At 48.6% G+C, this 26,513-nt stretch overlaps 2 protein-coding genes across 3 annotated transcripts; both read left to right on the forward strand.

Annotated features, from left to right (window-relative positions):
* The first annotated feature begins 8,291 nt into the window (after nucleotides 1-8,291).
* RAC2 (Rac family small GTPase 2) lies at nucleotides 8,292-17,721 on the forward strand. 2 transcript variants are annotated; one of them, XM_005514669.3, is made up of 7 exons: nucleotides 8,292-8,505; nucleotides 11,407-11,478; nucleotides 13,174-13,291; nucleotides 14,913-14,975; nucleotides 15,136-15,295; nucleotides 16,545-16,679; nucleotides 17,459-17,721. In XM_005514669.3, exons 1-6 carry the CDS (start codon nucleotides 8,471-8,473, stop codon nucleotides 16,673-16,675), a joined length of 579 nt encoding a protein of 192 aa, XP_005514726.1. In that variant the 5' UTR covers nucleotides 8,292-8,470; the 3' UTR covers nucleotides 16,676-16,679; nucleotides 17,459-17,721. The 2 variants fall into 2 exon arrangements, with proteins under 2 accessions (XP_005514726.1, XP_021138059.1); XM_021282384.2 differs by lacking the exon at nucleotides 17,459-17,721 and having other exon boundaries at nucleotides 8,314-8,505; nucleotides 15,136-15,299; nucleotides 16,545-16,620.
* A 2,813-nt stretch (nucleotides 17,722-20,534) lies between these two features.
* Nucleotides 20,535-25,854, forward strand: SSTR3 (somatostatin receptor 3). Its single transcript, XM_005514668.3, has 2 exons — nucleotides 20,535-20,844; nucleotides 23,737-25,854. The coding sequence occupies exon 2, from the start codon at nucleotides 23,792-23,794 to the stop codon at nucleotides 24,995-24,997; it is 1,206 nt and encodes a 401-aa protein (XP_005514725.1). The 5' UTR covers nucleotides 20,535-20,844; nucleotides 23,737-23,791; the 3' UTR covers nucleotides 24,998-25,854.
* Nucleotides 25,855-26,513: the final 659 nt, after the last annotated feature.

Consider the following 26,513-nt stretch of genomic DNA (forward strand, 5'->3'; position numbering starts at 1 on the left):
CTTCTGGAATATTCCAGTTGGACACAAAAGGGAAATTTTTCATTATGAGGACAATCAGTCATTAGCATAATCTCCCAAGGGAAGTGTGGGTTATCCAACATTGGACACTTTCAAGATTCAGCTGGACAGGGTGCTGGGACATCTTGTCTAGACTGTGCTTTTGCCAAGAAAGGTTGGACCAGATGATTCTTGTGGTCCTTTCCAACCTGGTATTCTATGATTCTATGAACGACTGGCCCTTTAAAGGCTTGACATGTAAGGTAGGATGTGCCTGAATACTCTGGCTAAGGTCCATTGCTCTAGGGCCATTCAGCCTCAGATAGAAAGACACAGATTGTCCTTGCTTCCTTTCAGTCTCTTGCATTTGCTGTTACCTGTGATTATGCTATATGTTCACTGCTGGTTTTGGAGGCAACAAGCACTCCAATAACCTCCAATGAAGAGTGTGAGATACCCCGACCTTAAAGGCATTGTGCCAAGGTGTGGCAGAAATCCAGAATGAATCTACACAGAGAGCTGTGGGCAGGGTCAGAAATCACCTGTGCTCTCTAGGAAGAGTCAATGGCAAAGATTCAGCAGTCTCTTTCCATGGTCAGGGTCAACATTGTCAAAGAAGCAGCTAGGAGCTTACTTGGGAGGGATAAAAGGAAGGAGAAGACAGCAAGACTGATTAATGCAAACTGATTCCAAACCATCACACCCATGTCTGCCCTGACCTTCAGCACACCCAACGTCCATTCTTAAAAGTTTATCGGACACCTGCCTTTGGGTCACAACTTCCCAAGAACTCACCCTTTGTAAACTCAATTTCTGTCTTCAGTTTCTGGGCCACACCAGAGGAGAATTCACTGCCCTAGGCTGGCCCAGTCTCACAGTTCCTGCACTGGGACTGGGTCCAGCCTATCACCTCCAGTCCTTCCACCATTGCTTTCCACAAAAAGAAAAACAAAAAAGGTTGTTTCAGCAGTATTGCAGCTGACATTAAGCAGACACGTCAGCCTAAAACACATCCTTGAAAGACCTGATCTTGCCTGCCTAAAGGGTAGGAGACATATACAGGCAGCTTGATCAGGGCTCTCCTTATACATGTATCTGTGGGCAGGTCAAACCACAAGCACCCTGCAGACACCAAAATGGATGTTTCTGTGCACTGCAGAAGTACTCTCAGCCACCCCAACAAGCAGCAATGCAAAACCTGTACCTGTGTCTCTAATCCATACTTGCTTGATCTCTTTACTTCTTGATACTTCCTTCTTCCCACAACCTTTCTTTTAGAATCCCTGACTGTCCTGTTTTGGGACCTTACCTACTAATTCAGTTTAACTAATAACTCCTCTAGTTGCATTCTCCTAGTTCTGGCAGCCTTAGTTTTAATAGTGGTTGGCCTTGATGAACTTTACTTTCAGTTATTTCAAATAGAAGAGTCTATATGGGCAATGCAGCATTAAAAAACTGCATAAGTCTATTTCATGTAAAAACAAAACACCTGTGAGATATTTTTTCATGAGGGTACACAAGAAGTGAGACAGGATCATATGACTAAACTAAGCCTAGAGCATCTCTCATGCTTTCCAAAGTGTAGGGTAAGTGTATCTCCCTCTCCAAGTCCCTAGTCCCTCATTCATCCACATGGCACACAAACTAGTTTGGTTCTAGGCTTACCCTGGAGCAAAACAACCAGTTCCTCCCTTGAAGAAACCTAGACCATTAGGAGACATGAGTTTGCTTGAGCAGCTCAGACAGACAATATAGAGTTGTCATGAACTCAGGTGGATATCAACACTATCCCAGCCAGCAATGTCTCTGGATATGCCCTTAAGGTAAGTAACACATGTTCTGTGGTCAGGGCATGAAAATTGTTGTCAACAAGGCCAGCGTGGATATGTTTTAGGTCAAATACAGACTAAGAAAAAAGAATTTGACATGCAGCAAAAGTCAACTTATGCTGGAAGATACCCACATTCAGGGGACTGACTCTTGTATTAGGCACTGGTTCTGGCATCTTCCTTCTTCTAGAGAAATCTGTGGTCTATATATTAAAAAACCCACTATAATGACTGCAGTGACATCTCGGAAAAGAACAACCCAAGTTAGATCAAGGCCATGTCTCATCAAGCAATGCACTCCTTGGAAAAGCAGGAGACTGGAGGAAGAACATTTTCTAGGTGATAGAGGTTATTTCAACAAAGCAAAGAGTAAAGATGAGAATGGCCAATCCTTGCTCCAAGACATTCCTGGCTCAGAGCTGCAAAGTTCTCTGAGCTGTGCAAGAAGAGTTGTCAACAAGGGAACAAGATGACTGGGTGGGAGAGGGCGTTGAGCGGCCTACATAATATCAGCGTAAGTGAAGCAGGCTGTGACAGGTCATATATGTCTTGGGTTGGATTGGGGTGGGATTTGGCTCCTTTTGTCCCTCACAGCACTCCTCTTCATATCCACCACCCCACAGGTACAGCAATTCTCCTGTACCTCCAGAATTGTTGGGACAGAAAGAACCAGATCCCTGGAAATCAGCATTTCTGATACAGAACTGGAGTTAGATCCCGTAATTGCTGCTGCCACTGCACATCCTTCCCAGCTGTGAGTAGCTCAGGCTGGGCAACAGGTGGGAGTGTGTGTAATGTGGGCACCCAGCCTAGATCACCAGTCCTCATCTCATCAAGCATGGCCAGATTGGGCAGACTGCTGCAGATCAGTACTCCAGGCTGCTCCCTGTGACTCCTCTCCCCTGTGACTCCTTTTATTTTTCTCCAAGAATGCTCCCTGTCTGTACACAGAGATTTAAATTGGACCTGAAAATATCTGCAGTTCTGCTGGTCACAAAGGAAAATATCAAACCAACACCATGGGTACCCTTTTCTGCTAGTTGATATAGGCTTAAAATGATTGTGTAAATACAAAGGAAGTATAAGTATTTCCTACTACTTTCAAAGGGACAAAGCCAATGCCAAATATTTCTCAGTGCTGATCAAGTCAACTGGGCTCCTATAACTATCCACAGAGAGACAAAGTTAAGGTTTGTACAAATTCAATAGCTCTTTCAGGAGGTTTCGGCTGCCATTGGTGTTGGTTTAAGGATTGCAGTATGTCCAGAGAGAGCGTAACACTTCTTGCACAATAATGTGGGGATTATGAGCTGCGCAGGCAGTATTTTGATGTAAGGTAGAACAGCAGTAGAGCAAATACAGTAACAGAATTTTTCATGTAGCAATTAAAATAAAATAATCCTTGTCCAGTGTGAGGAGAAATACAGACTGTGACAGCCAAAGCAATAGCTCAGGGTGCAAACATGCAGGCAGTAAGTAATGCTACTGGTGCAGAGTACCTGGAATAGGCTATTTTCAGCAGCTTTTACTAGTTCAAGGAACTGGATTTTATTTTAAACATAGAAAGATGGTGATTATAAAAGGCCACAACCAACAACAAAATAAACAAACAAGAAACCCCGCTGCTATAAAGATTACAGAAGAGCCACTCAGCGTCTGATAAACTTGAATGAAGAGCCAGAGGGATTTTTTTGTTGGACTCAGAAGTGCAGCAAGATCGAAACTTTATGCTTTTGGGAAAAAAACAAACAAACAAACACCCAAACCAAAACAACAACGAAAAGTCGCAAAATATTTTACTTTGGTAGTTCAGGAAATATTAGGCTTGTAAAACAAAGTAACTATAGATCATTTCCTCAGTACTCTAAACAGCTCTTTTCACTTCCCTGCTACAGCCTTCCTAGAAGATACCACAGTTTACCAGGCAAAGATATGTATTAGATCTGCTTTTACAACACTTAGTATATCTAACATCTGATAATGTATGAAGACTGCTGGCATGTATGAGTGCCAAGTCAAGCAGTTGATACTCAATCTAGAATTTGCACATGTAATCTCTAGTCCCTGTTACCTCCATTTTACAATAGACAGGTGAAAAATGTTGTTGAACCATCTGAGAACCTAGCAAGAAAGAATGCACAATCAGATATTGATCTGTATTTATCACCATTAAGTAACAGACTGGTATCTGCAAGATGGGGTTTGTCGCTGACTGAGAACAAAATATCTGTAAGAATGGAAACCGATATCAGCATCACTGGGGACTTGCAGAAGTACAGAGAAGAAGATAAGACCAAGCCATAAAAAACCAGTATGATTTAGAGCCTGTGAGTAACTTCTCATCTGAGGGAAGTGCAAGTGTGAATCAGCCATCACAAAGAACTTGATGCCCAAAGGCTTATGCCATGGTCTTCTGCTTACCTGTGTGCGTAATGGAGAAGAGGTGCAAGAGGTAAACCTCTTTCAGTGCTCCAGATAGGAGGATGACAGTGGACCCATTATTTTGCCCCAAACTGGAAAGACTCAGAGCAATTACAGCCTGAAAATAGATGAGCCTCCATGGTACAATGTATTAGGAATGGACCACTTGCCCCTGATTGCAACAGGCCTGGTCTCTAGGTAAGCTCATGAGCCAGACAAGTCCAAGACTAAGTAAACACTAATTCAGTTGAGTTGAGTTGAGTTGAGTTGAGTAAAAGCAATTTGAGTTGCTTTTGAGTCATGTTGTAAATGTAGGTAGTTTCTGTTCAGTGAGGCTAGTTTGGAAACTTTATTTTTTTCCCAGCTTTTGCTTGACAGAGTAAATTTAGGCTAGAGAAGCCCTAGGTTGGCCATGTGAGAAAGAAGACCCTGTATGAAGCAACTCCACAACGTCTCTAACAGGGACTGCAGAACATCACGGCTTGAGGTGCATTGCCCCACTTCAGTTGTGATCTGAGGTCTGAATTCAGGGTGAGATTTTCAGCCAAGGGTGTCAGACAGCAAGAAACAACAGCAGTGAGGGGTGAGGGGGACAGTAACAGGGAGGGGTGGGAGTTTCGGAGAAGAGAAGCAGCAAAGTAAGAACTAAAAGCAGAGGCCAGATGGGACAAAGCTGTGTGAATGGGGAAGTGGAAAGAAACAAAAAGGGAATATAGCAAACAGGGACAGTTTGCAGCCCAGCCAGGCTGAAGCAAATGACTCTCTTCCCTGGTGGGGGCCCAGCACACACAAATAAGCTCTCATGGCCACTCAGGACTGCCTGAGAAATAGCTCACATATAATAAATCCTGGCAGGGCCCAGAGTAATGAGAATACCAGCTGTGGCCATGCACTGAGTGTGCAAAGAAATGAACCTCATGTTCCCTCCAGAAAAGGATTCCTCCTGCTACCTGATTGTGCTGAAGGACAAGCCTCCTGCTCAGCTCCCGCCCAGCTCCTGCCCCCCTATGCAGGGCTGTGAAGTGCAAATATCGTTTCTCAAAGAGCCCCCTCACACTTTTCCCATGCTTCCTAAGGGAGCAGAACCTCACAGAAAGAGGGGGAGAGATGAAGTTACCCACATTCTTCACTGCTTTGGATTCTTATGGGGGGAAAAATGGTATCACGTTTCCACCATTGCCCACTCTCCCACATGAGTGCTGTGCAAACCCAGCACAGATGGGTTACTTGAAGGTGACCCAGCCCAGGGCCCTGGAAGTCTCTCAGAGCAAAGCTGTCTCACTGAGCAATTCTTTCCCATTAGTATCTTCCTTAAATTCAGCAAAGGGAACAAGAAACGCCACCCAGATGGGTGCCTGCCTTCCTCCAGCGCCACTGCACATGCAGAAGGAAACTCATGTCAAGAGCACCTCTTGGTGGTGTGAGAGGACATCAAAGCAGTCACACTTCGGTATGTGCTCAGTTAAGAGTTATGGGCCTATTTCCTGCAGTTTCCTTCCTTTTCCTGCAGCATGCACAACCAAGAGGTTTTAATGTAGCAGGTGCCAGTTGTTCTTAAAGTGATTACAGTATGTGTTACTAGAACGTAATATCCCATTTTTAATAATTTAAATATGATGGAAAGAAAACCCCTAAAGGCCTTTCTATAGATCCCTATCTTCCCTCTACAGAAATACTGGCAGAGAAGGAATGTTTATGGATTCACAGCACAGCCCACTGACTTGGACAAGAATTAAGTATCCACAGCAGTAACAGGCAATTACCTTTCAAAAGTAACTTGCCCAGAAGGGAAATGAGATATATACCTCCTTGCCAGGAATTCCACAGCTCATTGTTGGCCATACAGAACTACAACGGCTTTGACATGGGGCTCACCTGGACATGGGGTCCCAACAACAGTAACTCCTCCCTGACTGATTTAACTTGTTTTCTTCCACACATCCTTCCATGCTGCCAGTCTCACAAGACCATATGACAGACTACAAGGACAAAAGGACGCATTGGCATTCAGAAGGTCAGTGGTTCTTGTTCGGCCCTGCCACCATTTCATACCAAGCCACCAGCCAGTTTTCCAACCAGTCTCCCTTAGTCTGAATCTCATCCACAGCACCAGTATCCTCACATGACTGTTACTTTGTCCCAGGTAAGACCCAATGTATTCTCCAGCTCTCTCCAGATCTTTTCTTCTCATCCTCATCCTTCTCACCCTGGGTGTTCACTCTTTGGTTCTTCCTGCCCTGCATCTCCCCAGGCACATAAGGGTTATCGGAAACCTTCAGACAAAAGATCTGGTAAAAACAGAAATGTTCCTTTGGAGAAGCTGATTCCAAATGCAGTTTTACCAATGCCCAGAAAGGGGTTAGTTTCCTGTCTGGTTGTGCCAGGCTGGCTGCCCAACCTAGAGCTCCCTGAATCCCTCAGGACCCTGCCAGCTCCGGCTCCCTGGGCCCTCACTCATCACCCCCATGTCTACCACAGAGAGCTCTCAGTGTGTCCAGTTGCCCAGGGAGCTGTAACGTTTCTTCTCCATCCACCAGTAGCATTCTCTAGAGCCACATAAACCTGCCTTCTCTTCCAAGTGAGTCCCTACCTTCTGGTCCACTATATTTTGCACCTGACTGCGCTTTCCAGTTGCTGCTGCTGCTCTTCTGGTAGCAGCCTTGGTCACTCTCCCTTCTGTCCTTCTCTGACCTGTATTTCTATGGCCCATTCCTGCTCTTGCTTGCAGAGAAGCCAGTGGGTTTCCCTCCTCCCCCTTCCCTACCACCCACAGAGGGAACACCTAGTACAGCTGGTCCCTTTGTGCTTCTGAAATAGCTGCAAGACTTGGAAACATTCCACAGCTGAAGGTTTCTGGGTTGCAGCCAGTGCTGAGTGATGGATGGGAAAGCATCCTCCTGAGCAGGTCAGCTGCAACAGCCTCCCATGGCTGCATCAGTACAAAGGTCACCAACCTTTGGAGAAACACTTTCTCTTAGACTTCCTTCCTTCAGGAACATCCCAGCTGAAAACCCACTGTTCTTGGTCTAACTGGCCTCCTGACAAAGCCTGGAAATTCCACTTAATTCTGTGTCACTACATCCCTTCTATAAAATGCATCTCTGGCCCATCTACCTATCAGTTCAGGCTGGAGCACACAGATGTGCACACACATATGCACTTTTACAGGCTTAGCATTGCATGGAAGGAGAAGGAAGAGGAGACAGACCCGCATTTTGAGTAGGGAAAGGAAGGAGTAGAGGCTCCTGGGATCTTTCTGCTCCTTGATTCTTCTTTCTTAGGGTCATTGCTTCCTTCTCCTTGCTACTTAGCTCTAAAACTCATATCTTCTGAAGACAAGATGGAAGAGGTCTGGCAGCAGCTCTCACTGGCTACTTTTGCATAGAGGTAAGGGAGAGAGTGGACAAGGAGAAGCTGGTTTGCAGGGGCTCCTCCCATTCACCAGCCTTGGCTCTTATAGTGGAGAGAAAACCGTTCATTGCATCCCTCGATGGTGAACACACAGATTCCCACAATGCTTCTTTGTATAATACTGGTAATCTGAGCAGGTGGGGAAGTGTAGCAGGACATTATCACCACAAGAGAGGAGGGACAGAATGGGCCATGGGGTGGCTGCTGCTTCCCAGAGGCTGCTTAACTTCCTTGTTCAGCTTCCACATTGTTCCTTGTGACATTTTGTCATTGATGCTCAGGGACACTGGGGAGACTTGAAAAATCTTCATTGCCCTTCATCCCCCGCCTCATCCCACTTCCGATACCCCTGCCTGTTTACACCTCCTCCAAAGTCTGGATGATTAAGAACGAAAGGGGTAACCTACCACTCCACTTCCTCACTCCCTTCTTCTAACCCTTATTCAGCTCCTTGTAAATGCAGTTTGGTGCCCCCAGCCATTCACTGATATTGGATGGGAAGGGAGTGGGTGAAACACATGCAGAGAGAAATAAAAATAATTACAGCAGTCATTATCCCAACTGTGAAGTCATGCACGCCCCGCCTTCAGCTAACGGCCTGGCCGCAGAGCTGCTGCTGCGGTGGGAGGGGAGGAGGGACCGGAGGGTGGTTGTGTGACTGAAGTTCCCTCTTCCACTTCCTCCCTTCCTGTAACCTGCTGCTCACGGCAGCACGAGGACTGATACCCCAATTTGCCCATCTCTCCCCGCTGTTTGCCTTGGCCTGACTTTCCTTTGCCCCAGGCGCTGTCCTCCACCACGGGTCCAGAGACATGCAAGCCATCAAGTGTGTCGTGGTGGGAGATGGGTAGGTACCCCGCTGCTTTGCTGTGGATGCGGGGAGGGATGGGTGGTGACAAGGGGTGAGAAAGAAGGTGGCTGCTTCAGGGAACTTGCCCAGCTTTGCTTCTAACCTTCTGCACACTGTGTTCTTTTCCTCCCTTGCTCTTCCCTCCCCCGGGGGAGGGTGTGAAAGAGGGCATTTTGGAGGGCATCTGCAAAAGAGGCATGGAAAGTGGACCAGATCTGTCCCACGCACAGAAGGTGGTGGTGTTGCTGCCAGATTCAACCATGCAACCTGTAGGCAGGAGTTAGATTTAAAACACAAAAGGTGCGAGCACTCTCCTGCAGGTGAACGGCTCCTTGAAAGCCATCTGCTCACTAGAGCTGACTGAGAGAGGGCACAGTACTGTGATCCTGATGAGGTGTCCTCCAGTATCTCTGTGTTCAGCTTTTCTCGGCACATTTTCTCTGTATTGGAGTGTGGGGGACATTGTTTGGCAAGGGGTTTCCATGAGCACAAGGAGGAGGAGCTCTTTCCACTGAGATAGGCACAAGTATATGCCAGTTTGGGAGCAGGGGGTAACACAACCTTGTTTTTACAATATGATGGTATCACTGACCCTGTCCCATGATCCCTGGAAATGGCCTGATCTAAACCATCAACAAGGAAGCAGCCAGTGCTGCTGGGGGCAGGAGGGATGGGGTAGACAAGGCCTCTTCTTGTCCCGTGGGATGAGTAGATGTAGGGAAGTGAGGGAAGGAGAGTCCACATTTGGCGTGGAGTAGGTTAATTCACTTCCCAGCTGGGATCTGGCCAGAATGTTATCTGGGGCAGCTATCAGGTAGCAGATGAAAAGACATTTGCAGCAGCCCTGCTCCCCACAGTCACTTCCTCCTTCAAAACTCGCCTGGGGAAGAAGATGTCTGCAAACACAACAGTACATGTCAGACATATTCTCAGGGATGGGGAAAGGGACAAGGAAGGACAGAGCCCCAAAATACCACTGTTACCTCTAAGAAAAGTCCCCTGGAGGCTGCAAGCTAGAGCTGGATGGACAACTTCACTGGGCATCTATCTGTTACCTTGTTAACTCCCCCAGTTTTCCCCTCACACATTGCACCAACTCTGTAACCCCCCTTAAGGCAGCATTCCCCTCATATCGTGGCTTACCCCACAACACATCCTGCTTTCAACCCATCTGACTGCAACTCCTGTTAAATGTCCTCTGTCCTGTCATTTTGCTTCTCTGTACACTGAGCCTCCCCTCTCACCATCTTGCAACACAATAGTGGTCCAGTCATTCCCCCATCACTTCAAGGTTTACCCCCCTTCACAACCCTCCCAGCCATATAAGCCATGTCACCCTCCCTCTGCTCGACCTTACTGACTACAGGACCTTTTGTTATTGCTCTGCTAAGCTCCTCGTGTTCCCCCATAGCCTCCTTCTGGTCCCATAGCCCTTCCCACCATGCATTGCTGACCTCTTAACACTCCCTGCGTTCAGTCCCAGGAAACTCCCAGTGTCACTAACCTCACCACATCTTTCAATAGCTTTGCCATAACCTTCATTCCTTCACTGACCCTTAATGCTCCTCTCTATTAGCCACACTTATTCAGAACCACCCCTACTTCCACGACTAGCCACCCTGCAGCCCTGTAGATCTCCTGTAGAACTTCAGGGAGCCTCCACAGCCATCCCTCAACATCTCTATCATAAGAGGGAAGCAAGGGAGCTGGGGAAAGAGAAGGGACTGAGAAAGGAGGATCTTAGACAGAGAGGTGGCAGAAGGAAGAAACAAGCGTCAGAGTACACTGAAGAGCTCAGTTTCCTCCTCAGCTGCTCCACAGTGCGGTGACCGAGGCAGGTGCCTTGTGACCAGGGTGAAGAAGGCTGAGATGGTCAGAGTGTCCCCGGCAGCAGGATTCCAGCCTTCCCCCCAGGAAAGGTGTCTCCTTCACCCTGCCGCTGTGTTCATAGGCTGAGGCGACAGGTTGCTCTCACCACCTCTATTATACACACACTGTAACAGAAGCGTGGCCAGACCCTCCCAGGCCACACAGACCTGAGAAACAGCAGCCCAGCAGGAGAAGGATTCTCCTTTCCACACCTGTCCTGGCTGCTTTGTCTTCTTCCAGTTTCTCTCTTCTTCTTCTTTCCCTCATCACAACTTTTGCCTTGCCCATGACACCTTCTCCTCCCCTTGATAGCCTGACTACCCCCTTTCCCACCTCCCTCACACCAATACTCCCCCCGCTGTCTGGACTGTGCTGCTACCTTGGCTTATTGTTGCTCACCCTGGCTGCAGTATGGGTGTGGGGAAGACCGAGGAGAAAGGAAACACCAGCTTCTAGCTCAGAAACCCCACCAGCAGCCTCTGTCACCCATGGGGAGAGAAATCTTGCTGGTTGCATATGGCTCTCTCTGCAGATGCTGCTGCAGCTCACCACAGACAAGCAAGACTGGAAGGTGCTGTGGCTAAGTCCAGAAAAGGTGCTACCAGCCCCTGGCCACAGGAGTGCTGGTGTTCAGGGGCTCTATCTGGCTGGGTTGCTTTGTCATGGCACCCGAATCAATACACCTACCCTGGCTGTGAGCCTACAGCACCATGCACACACCGGAAAATGGGTCCTCACCTCCATCTCAGAGTGGATGTGTTTTAGCTGAGTGATCTCTGTACCAGACTGTAAAAACAAGCCTTTGTGCTCGACGAAAACAAACGCTTCTGGGTGACATCCTGTCTTTCTTCCTGCCAGTTGTCTAACTTATGGTTATGTGCTGTTTGGTCCTGTGAATGTGTTTCTGCTTCCAGGGGTCTCTTGATGGGGCTCGGTTAGAGGTGTGGAAGAATTACCGCATCCCCATCTCACCTTAGCAAGCCTACCTGCACTACCATGACTTCCTGCTATTTTTTATTTCTCTTCCAGAGCTGTGGGGAAAACCTGTCTCCTTATCAGCTACACTACCAATGCCTTCCCAGGAGAATACATCCCCACTGTGTGAGTGATACGTAAACAGGTGCTGGGGTGGGTGGGAGGCATGAAAAGCAGCATGCAAAGGCGTGCAGAAACCCCTTGTTGAGCACTCTGAAGGCAGGGTTTCAATCTCCATGCCAGCAGAGGAAGCCTCTGCCAGGTTTGGCAGAGGCTGCCAAACCATCAAAGGTGCCTCTACACTTTGGATCTGTCATCTTTCATCAGAAGCACAAGTGGCTTTTTAAAACCCTGGTTAAAATGGGATATTTGGGAGACAGAAAACAAGCCAAGGGTCTATCTGCCAGCAAAGTTTGCAAACAGTAGATGGGGTCCTGCTAGGCAAAACAACCCAGCACCAGGCTACAAAAATCAGGCCAGACCCTAGAGAAGGTCATTGGCTGGACGGGAGTTCCCGCTTCCTTCCTTGTCCAAGGCACTCACTGTCATTGGAGTTGGTATCAATAACCCTGATGGTAAGAGTGCAAGATTCAGTTCAGTGCCACAGTAGAAGCACTATGGAATCCAGAACATGTATGCGTGAGGCTGGGAAAGACCTGCAAACTGTCGAAATAAGGAGGGAGCTTAGAGCTGCACTTGTCTCCCTGCAGTGCATGGGGATATGTTTGGGGATGCACACCGCATGAACTCATGCTACATCATTGTGCTGTGGAATACAACTACGTGCTCCCAAAGGTGGGAAAAGGAGCTAGGCACAGTGTGTCAGACTGCCAGCTCAGATTCAGATTCACTGGGAAGGACAGGTACAGGAAAACCCCAGAGCCTCACTTTTTTCTCCAAACCCATTTACAATGCATGTTGCAAAAAAGATAGTTTCAGCAGCAGTAACCCACTTCTTCTCAGAAGCTGGTTTGTGGAAAGGCGTCATCCCTTCCTAGCATGTAGCAGTAAAATGGCCACTCATTTTGTGTGTCACACACCATTTCTCCTGTCTGAGACCTTTGTCCAGACATGTGAAAGGGAGGCTGTTTTGTGGCCCTGGACTGCATGGTGTATCTTACAATGGCACTGTATGTCATGAGCACATGAACAAGGTCTTTGCATTGGTTCCTTCCTATCGTTGGTTTCCCTCACCTTAGCCTGAAAAAAAAAAATACAAAAGGAACAGGAAAGGAAATTTTCTAGGATGAGAGGAGGAACATCTCTATTGATTTAATATCCTTATTTTCCTTTAAGTCTTTGCTCCCAAGTGTGCAATCCTGACAGCTGTCTTCAAATATTTCATGCTGGTTGCAAAAGAGTAAGGGGACACACCTTAGCATATTGGCCTCCATTTCAGCAGGGATGTTGAGGAGGGGTGTTGCAAGGCTCTGAGGGAGATACATAAACATAGTTTCTTCACTTTTAAGTAGAAAGCTGGTGTTTAGAGCACAAAAGAAAGAGGGGCAGGGCTAGAGCAGACACAGTTGTGGGAAGGATACTGTGCAAAGAAGTGGGAAACTGAAGGATTTATGGATCTGCACACAAGGTGGCAAAGGTGGAGCTGCAGCCAGATACCTGTCCAGGACAGCTGGGTGATAGGGAGGAGGTTGATGTGGAGTGGGAACTCTGTAAGGTGGAGATCCACAGGAAACCAGCACCACCCAGGTGAGCTGAGAAAAGGAATCACTTTGCTCTGGAGTGTACCTAGTGAATGACCCCTACACTACTAGAAAGGCTCCCTCTTCTCATTTTGAGCCATGGCTTGTCTCTGCATTTCAGGTTTGATAACTATTCTGCCAACGTGATGGTTGACAGCAAGCCTGTGAACCTGGGGCTGTGGGATACTGCTGGACAAGAGGACTATGACAGGCTGAGGCCGCTCTCTTACCCGCAGACGGTGGGTCACTGTTCCTCCCTCAGATGCGCCTCCTTCCCTCACTGCAAAATCAACATTTGCCATAACACAGTGATAGGGCTGTTCCCTCCTTTCTCTCTAGTTTACTGAGAATACCTTTGTTGGTATACCAGTGTGCTGAAACTCAAAAAGTAAAAGACATCTAAGGGTATTTTTGACATCTATCTAAACTTTATTATGGGGATAACTTAGCAAGAAAACTGAGATCTTCGAAGATACTTATAAGCCCAGCTGACACTGATTCCAGTGTGGGACAGATGCATTACCTAGCCCTGGCAAAAAAACAAAAACCAGAAAACAAACAAACAAACAAACAAAAAAAAACCAACCCACACACCAAAAACCAAACAACCAAAACCCCCAAACACCCCGCCAACAACAACCAACCAAACGAAAAAAAACAACCAAATAAAAAAGCAAACAAACGAACAAAAACAACAAACAAAAAACCCCCCACTCTCGCGAAGCTAAAGTGGCTCACGGAATTTAGGAACCGCAGCACGAGCTTCTCACATTTCTGTGAACCCCACTATTCTGGCTTCTGCCTTTAAAAGAGATCTGATGTGTGGACACATATTTGATCTACTGATGCCTCAACTAAGCCCACACCTCTAGCAGAACAAGTGGATACCTCTCCTCAGATACTGTATTTACCACTTTTTCAACATGTTAATGAAGTGATTTCAGGGTTTCAAAATCACCTTTCCTAGTGGACGCTGTTCCAAGCAGGCTCTTGGCAAGCTCAGAAAGACTCTGCTGCCTCAGGTGTTGGTCTGAAGGTTGCCATTGCAAGCAAAAGGGCTGGGAACTGAGGATACTACTTGTTTCAGCTAGGTTCAGCCACCTAAGGGTCAGATACTTGGCACAGGGTGCTTGCCTAGGCTCCTTCTACAGTTCGTAACAGTCACATTTCTCAGCAACATGCTTGCACCCACTCTAGGACACATACCAAGGATAGGTGGGGGAACTGTTTCCAAGGTACTTGCATGTAATCCAAGGTACTTGCCTCTGATAGTTGTAGAAGTATAGAAATTGATAGCTTGGGCCTGACACCCTTGTTTTAGCTGGGTGAAGTGAGATGAAATAAATGTAACGCTGAAGAGCTGGTTTGGTTTTTAATGGAGGTCTAAATTCTACCACACCCAGGAGAATTGCTTACGTGGATAACCAAAACTCCACCTCATTTGCATCCTGCGTGTGCACTTTTTGGGCTGAGCCAAGCTCTGTCTCAACACCAGGCAAAATTGTTCTGGCCTCATAGCTCCCTGGTGTTCTGTGAGAAATGAGCAGGATGCTGTCAGGCCATTTCCCATGAGGATGAGTGTGCCTACCACAAAAACCCCATCCTCATAGTTAAACATTTGGCTCTTCTGATAATGGTGGCTATGGTTACCATGAGTCAGGGGAGCAAACATCCTTCTTTCCTCTAGAGGCAATTGGCAGCAGTCAGGACTATGTTACACTGACAGAGAGCTTTCCCCAGCATGACCCTCTGCTGCAGAGGGAAGATGCTGCTCAGCCAGCTATTGTCTCCCTTCCCTGTCTCCTGTCATGCAACCCCACGCTCTCATCCTAACTCTGCACCATGGTTGTATGCCTACAGGACGTCTTCCTGATATGCTTCTCCCTTGTCAGCCCGGCATCTTACGAAAACGTCCGTGCTAAGGTGAGACAGAAGTACCCTGGTCCTTAGAGGTTGAGGAGGGTGAGATTGATGGTGCTAGCTATCTTGCTGACATTTTTTCAGGGATGCCTCTTTGTTTCTCTCATGCATGCCCATATGTGTGACCTTTCCTCACATCTTTGCCATTTTGCTCCCTTGCTAGTGGTTCCCCGAGGTGCGGCACCACTGCCCTAGCACGCCCATCATCCTTGTGGGCACAAAGCTGGATCTTCGTGATGACAAGGACACCATTGAGAAGCTGAAGGAGAAGAAGCTGTCGCCCATTACATATCCTCAGGGCCTTGCACTGGCCAAGGAAATCGGTATGTGCTTGGGACAACATCTTGGACCTAGTGGAAGGCAAGAAGCATAAGATATGGTCTTCCCTTCAACCTAATGAGGCTTTCTTAGAGGTATCTCACAGTGAGGGACACAGGGAGACACTTCAAGATTTGTGGAACAAAGTGCACTTGAGGAGGGTCAGGAAGGACACCTGTTCCTTGAGGAAGACTCAACCCCTCAAGCCTCTGTTTTCTGCCTCTCTTTGGCCACCATCCACCACATACACACACACAAATATACGCTTGTATATTCCCCTTCCCTTTTACTCTGCTATTTCTATCTGGGCCAATACTCTTCTGTGAAAGCCGCAGCTGCTCTGTGGGCAGAGGCCTCTCCTCCACATCCGGAAAGAGGCGGAAGACTGAGTTTTCTAACATCTCTCAGGAAGAATTGCAACTGCAGCTTCCCGTCCTGCCTCTGACTGCTGGGGCTTGTACACACAACCCCGGGTACTCATGTCTCATCCCACTATTCACCTCAGGGGCATCAGCTCCCTCCTGTATTGTGGGACAAGCACAAATGCCTGTTCCAGGTAATCTGTCTTCTCAGATGTAGCACACAGAGGCAGCAGAGGGCATGGGAAACACAGCTTGAGGGAAAAGTTTTCCATCAGGAATTCAGAGGAGAGGATGCCTGACCAGAGAACAAAGCCAGCCTCACACAATGGCTCTGCTCTGGCTACAAGGGTGGAGAACAGGTAAGCCCTGGTCTCATACAGCTGGCAAGCTTTGCCCTGAAGTCAAGACTGCTTGGATGAGTGAAGTGTGTCTTGACAATGCTCAACACCTGAGCCGTGTTTATTCAATTCAGGCAAGATCCAAGTGCCTTGCTCTTCAGCACAAGGTTTCTGAGAATTTAGAGGTGCAGAGTCCCAAAAGGGAGGTGCCGCATGATTTGAGATGCCACCAAATGTGCTTGACACTCAAACCCTGAGAAGACTCAAGACTTCATCTCAAGATGAGACTGAGGGAGTGTTTAGGTGGTGTATATATGTTTCAGAACACTGTAAAACAGGCACTGGGGAAGGAGGGTGTTGTGGCTGTAAGATGATGTGAGCCAGAAACCTACCAGTGGTATAGGCACATGCATCTCTTCCTGCTTGATGTGATCTGTAGTATTCCTCCTGCATGTTTCTCTTCTGAGGACCCTCTGCAGCAGACTCATGGGTACCCCAACTGCCTACCCCAGTTCCCTTCCTCCTCATTACATCACCTGCTTTCCTCCCAACAGACTCTGTGAAATACCTCGAATGCTCGGCTTTGACGCAGCGTGGCCTCAAGACAGTGTTTGACGAGGCCATCCGAGCAGTCCTCTGTCCACAGCCCACCCGGACAAAGAAACGAGTATGCAGCCTCCTCTAAGCAAGTAAGTCTGAAAGAATCCTGGGGAGTGACACCAGTGGCCCTTTCCTGCTCCCGAAACGTCGCAGCCACTGGGTTCCTATGACCTGCTGTGTCTGGTGGGATGGGCCAGCCTCAGAGAGGGAGAGGCAGCAGTCCTGCCTGGGGAAAGGACAGGACATGGTATGGTGGAGTATGTGGATCCCTGAACCATGTCCCCCTCCTTGCTGCCTGCCCATGGGCAGGTTTTCCCCTCACCTCCTGGTGCATGGTCGCTCAGGATTTTCCACCTCCTGACCTCACAGAGAACTGTCTGTCACCTTCTGCCACAGAGGGAACTGTGTCAAAGCTGCCCTGGGGATGACCTGCTATGAGAGCTGTGAAGCCACAGCCCTTGTCTAAGGAAAAAGAAAAAAGGAAAAAAAAAGGGGGCAAAAAAAAAGCTGTTCCTTATTCATAGTAGTTGCCTAATGGCCCTTCCTCTTACCAGGCCCCGCTCACCTCCAGGGGGTTTTATGTTGCTGTTCATTGGCAGGCACCAGCTTCTCCCCCAGGTTTCCTTTACTCTTCCTATTGTGCCCACCTGCCCTTCCCCTTCAACTCAAGGCAGGAGAGGGAGGAGAGATGCTTCAGGAGAGAGGCTTCAGGATGAGAGGCAAAGCTAGCCAGAACCTGATGAGAGAGTGGGAGCTTTCTAGCTGGGACCCTGCCCCTTCGTTTTCCCACTACCACCAGGACAGAGGGAGGGAGAGCAAGAAAATAGCCGAGATGTTTTCATGAGCTCTGTGATGTTTTTGGCTACAGATTCCGGCTCCATCCCGATGCCAGACTCTGCCCAGCACACAGGAGAGCGATGGCTCCAGCATTATGGAGCTCAGTACTTTGTGGCAGTCACCGCGCTTTTTACTTCTGCTGGCTTTAAAGACTCTTGTGGGTCTGTAGCACTGGTTTATCCGTTTGCACAACTTCCCCACACTCTCCCCACCCCAGCTGCCCCTTCCCTTCCCCACCAACCCCCCAGGTTACAACATAGTGAATAAGACCAAATAAACAGACCATATTCTTGCCATGTCTGTGATGTGTTACACCCTGGGGAGACACAGCCCTGAACAGTGAGCAACAGGACAGCTGGGTTGGAGGCACCTGCCAGCTGTGACAACCCAGACAGAGTTTGGTATCGGGAAGCCCCAACCACTATAAAATGAAGAGATGAGGCCTGATTCATGCACTGAGTTGTTATGTTCTCAGCTGAGTCCACTGCAGTCCTCAGAAAGGTACAAATATCATGTGCCAGCCAAAGATACCTCAACTTTTGCACTTCTTCCTTTCAGCCTCCATATGTTAGAAGGAGAAGTTGTCTCCCCTGGAGGACACACAGAGGATGAGATGCAGGCTTTGGGAGGGGACACACGGGCCCAGACTTCTCTCCTTGGGGACTGCCCCTGCAGATTGCTGGGGACACCTTTTCACCAAAACATTTCTGCATTAACGCTCCTAAGCTCACGTCACAGTCAGTCATAGCGGTACCAGCACTCACGCTGCCAGGCACAGGCAGAGCAAGAATAGGAAGGGGGAGGGTGGGGAAAAAAATAAAAGAGCAAGGAATGAGTCACCAGTCCAGACAAATTGCCTCTAAGTCACTAAAATTAAGCAGAAGAGAGTGGTCCCAGTGGTACTATGGATCTGGCAGCTGTGAGCACCTGCCTTCCTGATGCATTGCAGGGACTTGAGAGGAAGAAGTGTTACAGGGTGGCTGCTACTGCCACAGCTTGTGGGTGGGAGGAGGGCTCAGGGTGTAATGATTGGCACCGAAAAATCCTGCAGTCCTAAGAGGGCATAAAGAAACTGTGAAGTTGAGCCAGCTTGCCACTCCCCGATGCAGCACCGCTTCTGAGTTTCAAAGGCTGCTTCCTGCACTGAGGAAGTGCATGGCTAGCATCAGCAACAACCCACAACAGTGATGCCCCTCTCATAGCCTGCTGCCAGGGAAATTTCTGAAAATTCAGTTCATGGCAGGATCTGAGTAAGGCAGTTAATTCAGTGACGTGACACATTACCTACTGATAACATCCAGAGCTACCCTGGAGGACACGCTGTGGTAGTGAGCTCCACAAATGTCTGCACTGCTGCTGGATGAATTGCCCAAGCCACATCCAAATATAATGTAAATTGTGTCAACCTAAGTCCAGAAGAACATATGTGAGCATATAGCTGTGGAAGGCCAAGGGGCACAAAGCCCTTAAGACTGGGATCTAGCCTCCCTTAAACATATAAAACATTACTCAAACCAATTAATTTCCAGTGCATTGTTACTTCCTTTCCAGTTTCCAAGTCTCAGCTTTTTCCTTCTCAGTATGCCCTGTCCTGCGTCACATACAGCAATGCAGAGAAGCTCACCACTTGCATAGAAGAAAATTCATATATCTGCTACCCGTGAAAGTGCACAGGCTGAGCTCTCCTTCCAACACAATTCAAACAGGTTGTGCAACCCTATTGGAGCTGAGGCAGAGAATAGAGCTGGGCTCTGAGCACTGAAGAAGTGAGCTGCAGTTGTGGCCCTATGACTGAGCTTACACCAAGTCCTGCAAGGTGCAAATGGCCCAGATGGAGCTCTGCTGTTGCGTGGCTCTGTTACTTCTAAGATATGAGCTCAGGGACTCCTTGTATGCTGCTGCAGATACCTGTCCTGCTGTGACAAAGATAGCCACTGGGTGCTGCCCATGCCATTCCTTCTCCACTGACGCCTCATCTCTCCTGCATATCTTCAGACATTGCTGTGGCTGAGATCTAGGCTGAGGTTTTCTGACAGCTTTGAAGCCCCATACTGCCTTCACCTGCTCACCTTTCGGCAGCACTGGCTGGACATAGAATTCCTGACAGGTTTGGAAGGCCAGGTTTTAGACCCTGGCTATGTTCTGCTCACAGAGATACTCCCTACTTCTTTTAAATCTGGAATTGGTCTAGGAGCTCAAATGCTCATAGCAGCAGTGCCAAATATCAAGATCTGTGTGACTGCATAGCACAAGTAGTCACTGATGCTGGCTGCAGGACAGGGAAGGGGATGAGGACCACAGGAAAGCCATTTGTCCAGGGAATGGGATGGGGAAATCCTAATTTCCTTCCTGGGAAAACTGCTCACACAAAGGAGCTTCATTTCTTGCCCTGCACATTTCTTCTGGGTCCGCTCCTTGCAGCAGACAATAAATTTGATAGGAGACTTTGGGGCTGTTAAACTGGAGCTTTTTTCCTAAATATGGTGCAAAAAACATGAGATGGTGTGTCGAGCCAGGAGAGAGAGTTGAGACAGATAGACCTCGTAATAGCCTATCTGCCCTTTGCTCCATCCACGTGGAGGTGCTCATGGGGAAGAGCAGAAGAGAGAAGGGTTTGTGTGTTCAGTATCAATCCCGGTTTCTGAGCATCTTGACAGCCAGAAGGCTTTGCCGTGTCCCTGCAGCTCTGAGCAGCACCGGTCCTGCACGCAGGATCCTCGAAACACGGAGCCGGTGAGCCGAGCGGAGCACCACCCCCCGCCCCGCCACGCCGCTCTCCCGCCGCACGGCTGCTCTCTGCATCCCTCTTTCCCTCTCCACTGTCCTCAGCCTCTTTTACCCCACTCCCCATCCTTCCATCCTCCGTTCCTCTACGCTCCCCGTCTTCCATTGCCCCTCTCCTGCACTCTCCCCCACCTCTTATATTCTCCATCCCGTCACTCCCCCCGCTCCTCTCCCTTTTCCTGCCCTATCGTACATCCCTCGCTTCTGCTTCTTCTGCCGGTGTTTCCGTGCGTGGCGGCGATTGGCTGCCGGTATCCGTGCCCCCCGGTAGCCACCGCTCTGCTCCGGCTGCCCCGGCCCGGCGGACGCGCCCCCTCTCCCTCAGATGGCGAGGGAACCGCGGGGCAGGGACCGGCCGGCCCGAGGGTGAGGGACCGCGCAGCCACGGGCAGACGCCAGACCGGCCACCGGCCACCTGCGGGGCACGGGAGTGGGCCCCAGTCCCACGCCAGTCACGGAGAAGGGGGCGATGGGCAGGTCAAGGAAGAAGGACTTGCGTCCCCGGTAGTGCGTGACAGGATCTCCTCCCTCCTGGGACTGCTTTGCTCAATTGCTTTTAAAGAAAGGGGAAGGGGAAAAATGTGACACGGATTCTCCTGGTGAATCAGAGGAAAATGTACATCCCAACGACACGTAAGTACCAGGCGGCTCTGCCTGCTCTTCCCAGATGTCTCCCGCACGCATGAGTCCATGCAGAAGTTGACTCTGCAGTCCCAGAAAAGGAAATCTGCAGGGGCAGTCCTGAGCTAGGACACGGCCATGGGAAACAAGGTGGACAGGAGGGGAGGGTGGCAAGAAGGTTGCAGGTTACTGGACTCTCTGGTCCCTTGCAGCTTTTATTCCTGCTTTGTAAGGAGTTCTGTATTCAGCTCTTAGCATCCACCTCCTCCTCTCATTCGATGCGAAATATATACTTTTTTTTTTCTCCCCTAAAGAAAACAGAGGCACCAATTAACCTTCTTCCCTCTGCTCTCCACATATAGGGACCAGGTATATTCTGGCAGCACCTGTTAGGGGATCTCAAGCGTCTTGCAACAGGTGTTCTGCTCATCAATGGTGACAGACCCCAAGCAGATGCCAACACATTGTAAAAGTCTGAGGCAAACCAATTCCTGCCTATGCACGTGCTGCCGAAGCAGCGTCAGAGTGGATCCAATCCAGATGAAGCACTGGTGTCCAGTGGTCATTCTGTCAAACTAGCCAAAATATGTTATATGGTGTTTGAGTTGGTATATGGTACTTGACAAAGTTAAAATGGGACAGGCAGACCATGCCTGCTTAAAGATGAAGTTTCTTCACTGCAGCTCTCTGAGCAGGAGAATGAGTTTATAGTGAAACAGTACTCTATTGCATGCCTTGGCATTTTTTATAGGGCTTTTGAAATCCTGAAGCTGGGTTTACTGTATTGCTAAGCCACAACCTGAGCAATCATCTTTGAGGTCTAGATGCCAGATACTTCCCCATATGCTCTTCAACCCCAGCACGTATGTCCCCATCCATATTTGATTTTTGTGTGGTTCTGTGTCCAAATACTTCTTTTTTGGAAATTTGTTTGCATGCAGGAGGAACATCCAAAGTGATTCCTAACTATGTCCTCACCTTACAGAGGATCATCACTTTGTGAACATACTGTTCTGGTCTCTGCCACCCTTTGCAGCCATCTTTGTCCCCAGAGCAGCCATCACCCTTCCCTTTCCTCCAACAAGTGACTTGTGTCACTGGAACAACACTGGAAAAATACATCAAATAAAAGATCCTTGAGTTTAGAAATAGAGTTTTGAATAACTTCCTACTCTGACCATTCATTGCAGCTACTCATGATGTGTGGGACAGCCCTGAGAGGTGGGCTTCTATCAGGACAGTATGTCACAGCCCAAGGCATTTGAAAATAAAGAGTCTAAACAATTCCAGTCCTTCAAAGTATATTTAACTATAACAGGAAACATTTATGCAATAACCTGTAGAAATGGCCTTAAGACATAGTTGCCCAATTGTGGTTTTCGGGGTCTATCAGATGAGGTTCTTTCAGCATAAGATTTGATACACCTGTGGAATCTGTTGGATTTGCCTATCTGATGTCCAAGGAATCCATCCAAAGCTCAGATCTCCCCTAAGGTTTTCAGAAGCTGGAGTGACATCTACAAAGAAGAATAAATGCTGTAATATCAAGATGTGTGAACAAAGTTGTGGTGCTACAGAAAGTTGCACCTGGGAGAAAACTCTCTGGAGTGTTTCTGGCCTCCCAAAAGTAATTAATATTGGGAGTCCTTTCTTTTGAGATCCTCAGGTTTTATTTCAATAACACAGAAGCTTCAGAGCCCTAAGAGATTTGTTAGGATGGGTAAAAGAGAGCCTCAGGGTCCCTGTGCTCTTCCACCAAATCATCCTCACTTCCGAGGAGCTAGTTCATCAAAAGAGTGACCCTGCCAGTCCATAATTCCAGAAAATTTTGCCATAGTCCAGCTGATCCTGAAAGCATCAAAAATCTCCCCCACATAAGCTCTGCCAGGATGTCTCTGGTCTGCAGTATATGCTGGACTCTGTCACACACATAGCTGGAGCCCTGACAAAAAACAAAAGGCACATCCTTCCCTTTTCTGTCTCTTCTCTCCCTGCAGCTTCTCACCCAGTGTCAGCAGCGAGCTGTTGGAGAGTGGAAACCTTGTTTGTTCAAGGCTTTCTCTGAGCGAGCTGAGCACTGTTTCCATGCCAAACCCTGACGTGATGGGCAATTGGGCACCTCAGATTAGGAGGGCCGGGACACTGTTTTGGTATTGCAAACAGCGGGGGCAGGCAGAGCTTCTTACATTAGCAGTGTGTTGCAAGGTGCAGGAGGAGAGAGAAAACAAGAAAAAGAGACAAGAGAGAGATCTGGACTGATCTCTTTTTGTGTACCCAGAATAATCTGGGTCTTCCTTTACTCTCAAACTGACATGACACAAACCAGCTTCCTTTCAGCTCAGGTGTTGAGCTCAGCCTCTGGGTTTGGATTGAGAGTAGAGGTGCTTTTGTTTCTGCTGGTGGGGCTAACAACCCCATAACCTGCCCAGTCCAAAAAGAGCTTCAGCAATCAAGAGGATACTCAGTGAATGGGGGAGCCAGAGTTGAAATGGCATTTTGTCACTGGATGCTCTTCCCTCTTTTGTTTGTAAGGCACCTGCCATTCATAAATAAGAATCAGCCCCCTGGTGACTATGTCCTCAGTATTGGAGCCATTAGCAGAACATGAACAATTTCCCTGTCCCTATCGTAGTCTGTGGTTCTTTACCCAGAGGATCTTTCACTAGAGGAGAGGATCCACTGGCCCACATTGAGCCACAACCATGCTCACTGTGCCGCCCAGGTCTAGATGCAGTCAATATTGTCCTACATCTTTCAGTGGCTGCCAGCATCTTCAGATTCACCTTGACTTCCCATGCCTGTCCATACCTACACACAATTAATGTGGAGATTTTACCTGTGACTTGTCCAGCTGACATGTCCCCAGTATCAATGGCTTTTTTTGTCTCTTCTTCTCACCTCCAGATTGGTAGCTGATCCTGCAAGGACACTATCTCCCACCGTCTTCCCTGCCTTTGCTATGGACACTTCCGCTTTCAGCCTCCCCACACCAGCAGTGTCAGAGGAGAAGAATGTCTCTGGCAGCTGGGCAGGCTTCACCACTCCCAATGGCTCCACCACCGCCAGCCCTGGTGTGGTTGTCAGCGGTGTCCTCATCCCCCTGGTCTACCTCGTTGTCTGCGTGGTGGGGCTGGTTGGGAATTCTCTGGTCATTTATGTGGTCCTGCGTCACTCTGTGAGTGAGTCAGTGACCAATGTCTACATCTTGAATCTGGCTCTAGCTGATGAGCTTTTCATGCTGGGCCTGCCCTTTCTGGCTGCACAAAATGCCCTGTCCTACTGGCCATTTGGGTCTTTCATGTGCCGCTTGGTGATGGCTGTGGATGCCATCAACCAGTTCACCAGCATCTTCTGCCTGACAGTGATGAGTGTTGATCGCTACCTGGCCGTGGTCCACCCAGGGAAGTCCTCCAAATGGCGGACTGCACGGGTGGCCAAGGCTGTGAGTGCAACTGTGTGGGTGCTCTCTTCTGTGGTGGTACTGCCGGTGGTGGTCTTCTCAAATGTCCCCTTAGGGATGAGCACATGCCACATTCAGTGGCCAGAGCCTGCCTCAGTGTGGAGAGCTGGCTTCATTGTCTACACTGCCACCCTGGGGTTCTTTGGGCCACTGCTGGTGATTTGTCTCTGCTATCTTCTTATTGTTGTGAAGGTACGCTCCTCTGGCAGGAGGGTGAGGGCTCTGTCCTCCAAGCACAAGCTTTCAGAGCGCAGGGTGACTCGCATGGTGGTGGCTGTTGTGGCTGTCTTCGTCCTTTGCTGGCTCCCCTTCTATGTCCTCAACATAATCAATGTCGTCTGCCCACTGCCGGAGGAGCCATCCCTCTTTGGTGTCTACTTCCTCGTGGTGGTGCTGCCATACGCCAACAGCTGTGCCAATCCTATCATCTATGGCTTCCTTTCCTACCGCTTCAAGCAGGGCTTCCGCAGGGCCATCCTCAGGCCGTCCCGCCGAGTCCAGAGCCAGGAGGTACCAGCATGTCCCCCAGAGAAGACTGATGATGAAAGGGAAGAGGGTGAGATCAGCAAGATCACCCAGAATGGTAATGACAGGCAGGAACACCCTCTAAGCAGTAGGGAAGGAGAAAGCAATGAGCAAAAACCACTCCCTGAGGAGCCTGTGGGATGTGAAAAGAGCAACAACTTGCATGTCAGTTATTTATGATGAAAAGGATGGTGCAGGGGAAAGAGATATTGGGATCCCCTTCGCCCTCTGTGATTTACCACCTCAAAGGTGATGGGAGAGGTTGATACAAGAGAATATTCAAGGCCAAGACTCCGCTTAAAGATCAATGGGGCTCCATGAGCTTCGGAAATAAGCAAGGCACTGTTCTTGGCTTTGGAAGGGACACCTGCAGTTTGTGTGGTACCAGGTAAAGGAAGGACTGGATCCAGGAAGAGCTGAAGATATAATGGGCACTGAAGATATATTGAGAGCAAGGTGAGCCCTAGACTGCAGGATCCATCCTTAAATCATCCAGCTGCAGAGGGCATCAGCTGCCATCTGACTGTGGCACCTCAAGGAAGTTCTTAAAATGGCATATATGACATGTGCCATTGAAGATCTCGAATAGGCATCCCAGTGCTTTGGTTATCTTCCTTATAAACATGAGAAGCAGTTTACCCTAAAGGAAGAACAGGAAGAAAAATGTCTGGAGCTAAGACATGCCAGCTTCTCTCCAATAAGTCTTGGGGACAATTTCCCTATCCATGCTGGTCCTGGTTGGAGACCACTCTGACTGCTCAAAGCCTCCTCTTTCTTTCCAGGGCTTTCATGGACTCTGGGCAGGCTGATGAGACTTGCCTGGGAGAACAAATGGGACAATTCTTTCCTGAACCTCACACTCTTCAGGGTTTTCCTGGTGCCTCTGCACCCTGGTGGAAGGTGTAACAAGGGTAGAGAAGAAGACAATGAGGCATGAGTTGGAGGCAGGGTTTCTTACAAGCTGAAATGCCCATCACCTTTTCCTCTTCCTAAGCCTTACTGTGAATAAAAAAAGAGCGTTTGCACTTAAAAGGTCATCTGGGCAGAACCATTCTGTTTGTTTAGGGGAGGGAGGGTGCTATAGATTTGGCTCTCCTGAGAAGACACAATGTTTTTGAGATGAGTTGGTCTTTGGACGGAGTAATGTTTAGCTGGTACAAGAGATCAAGGATGGGGCAGAGAGCAGAGGGAGGTTATGGGATCTCCAGTGTGTGAATTAATTTGTCTTGTGGGAAATAATACGGTACTTGGCTCAGGATGGAGAAGAAATGATGTGTCTACATGTGTACAAAGGTGGTTGTATGCAAAGGTTGGTCACTAGACTGTATGAATGGCTGAACATGGTCAGATGTGGAGGAGCCAGTGCTGATGGGAGTTGTGTGTGGGCTGGACACTGATGCCAATCTGTGTGTGGCTGTGGGATGTTCATAAATGTGTAAAAATGTAGACAAGGGGGTATGTGTATGTACAAGCATATATGAATACAGACAAGGAAGTGTGTTTATGTAATTGTGGGACATCTAAGCATAGGTATGGTTGTGGCAGCACACAAGTACATATGGGAATGTGTGCGCACGTGTGAGTGCTTGGGTAAGGATGTGTGTTGCTGTGAGTGGTGGATGAGTGTTGCTTCTGTGCTTTGGTTGTTGGAGGGAAGTTGTAGGTGGGCCTGTCTGAGTGTACAGGCTAGAGGAGC

The sequence above is a fragment of the Columba livia genome, chromosome 1 (assembly GCF_036013475.1).
Source record: "Columba livia isolate bColLiv1 breed racing homer chromosome 1, bColLiv1.pat.W.v2, whole genome shotgun sequence".
Taxonomy (NCBI): Eukaryota; Metazoa; Chordata; class Aves; order Columbiformes; family Columbidae; genus Columba; species Columba livia.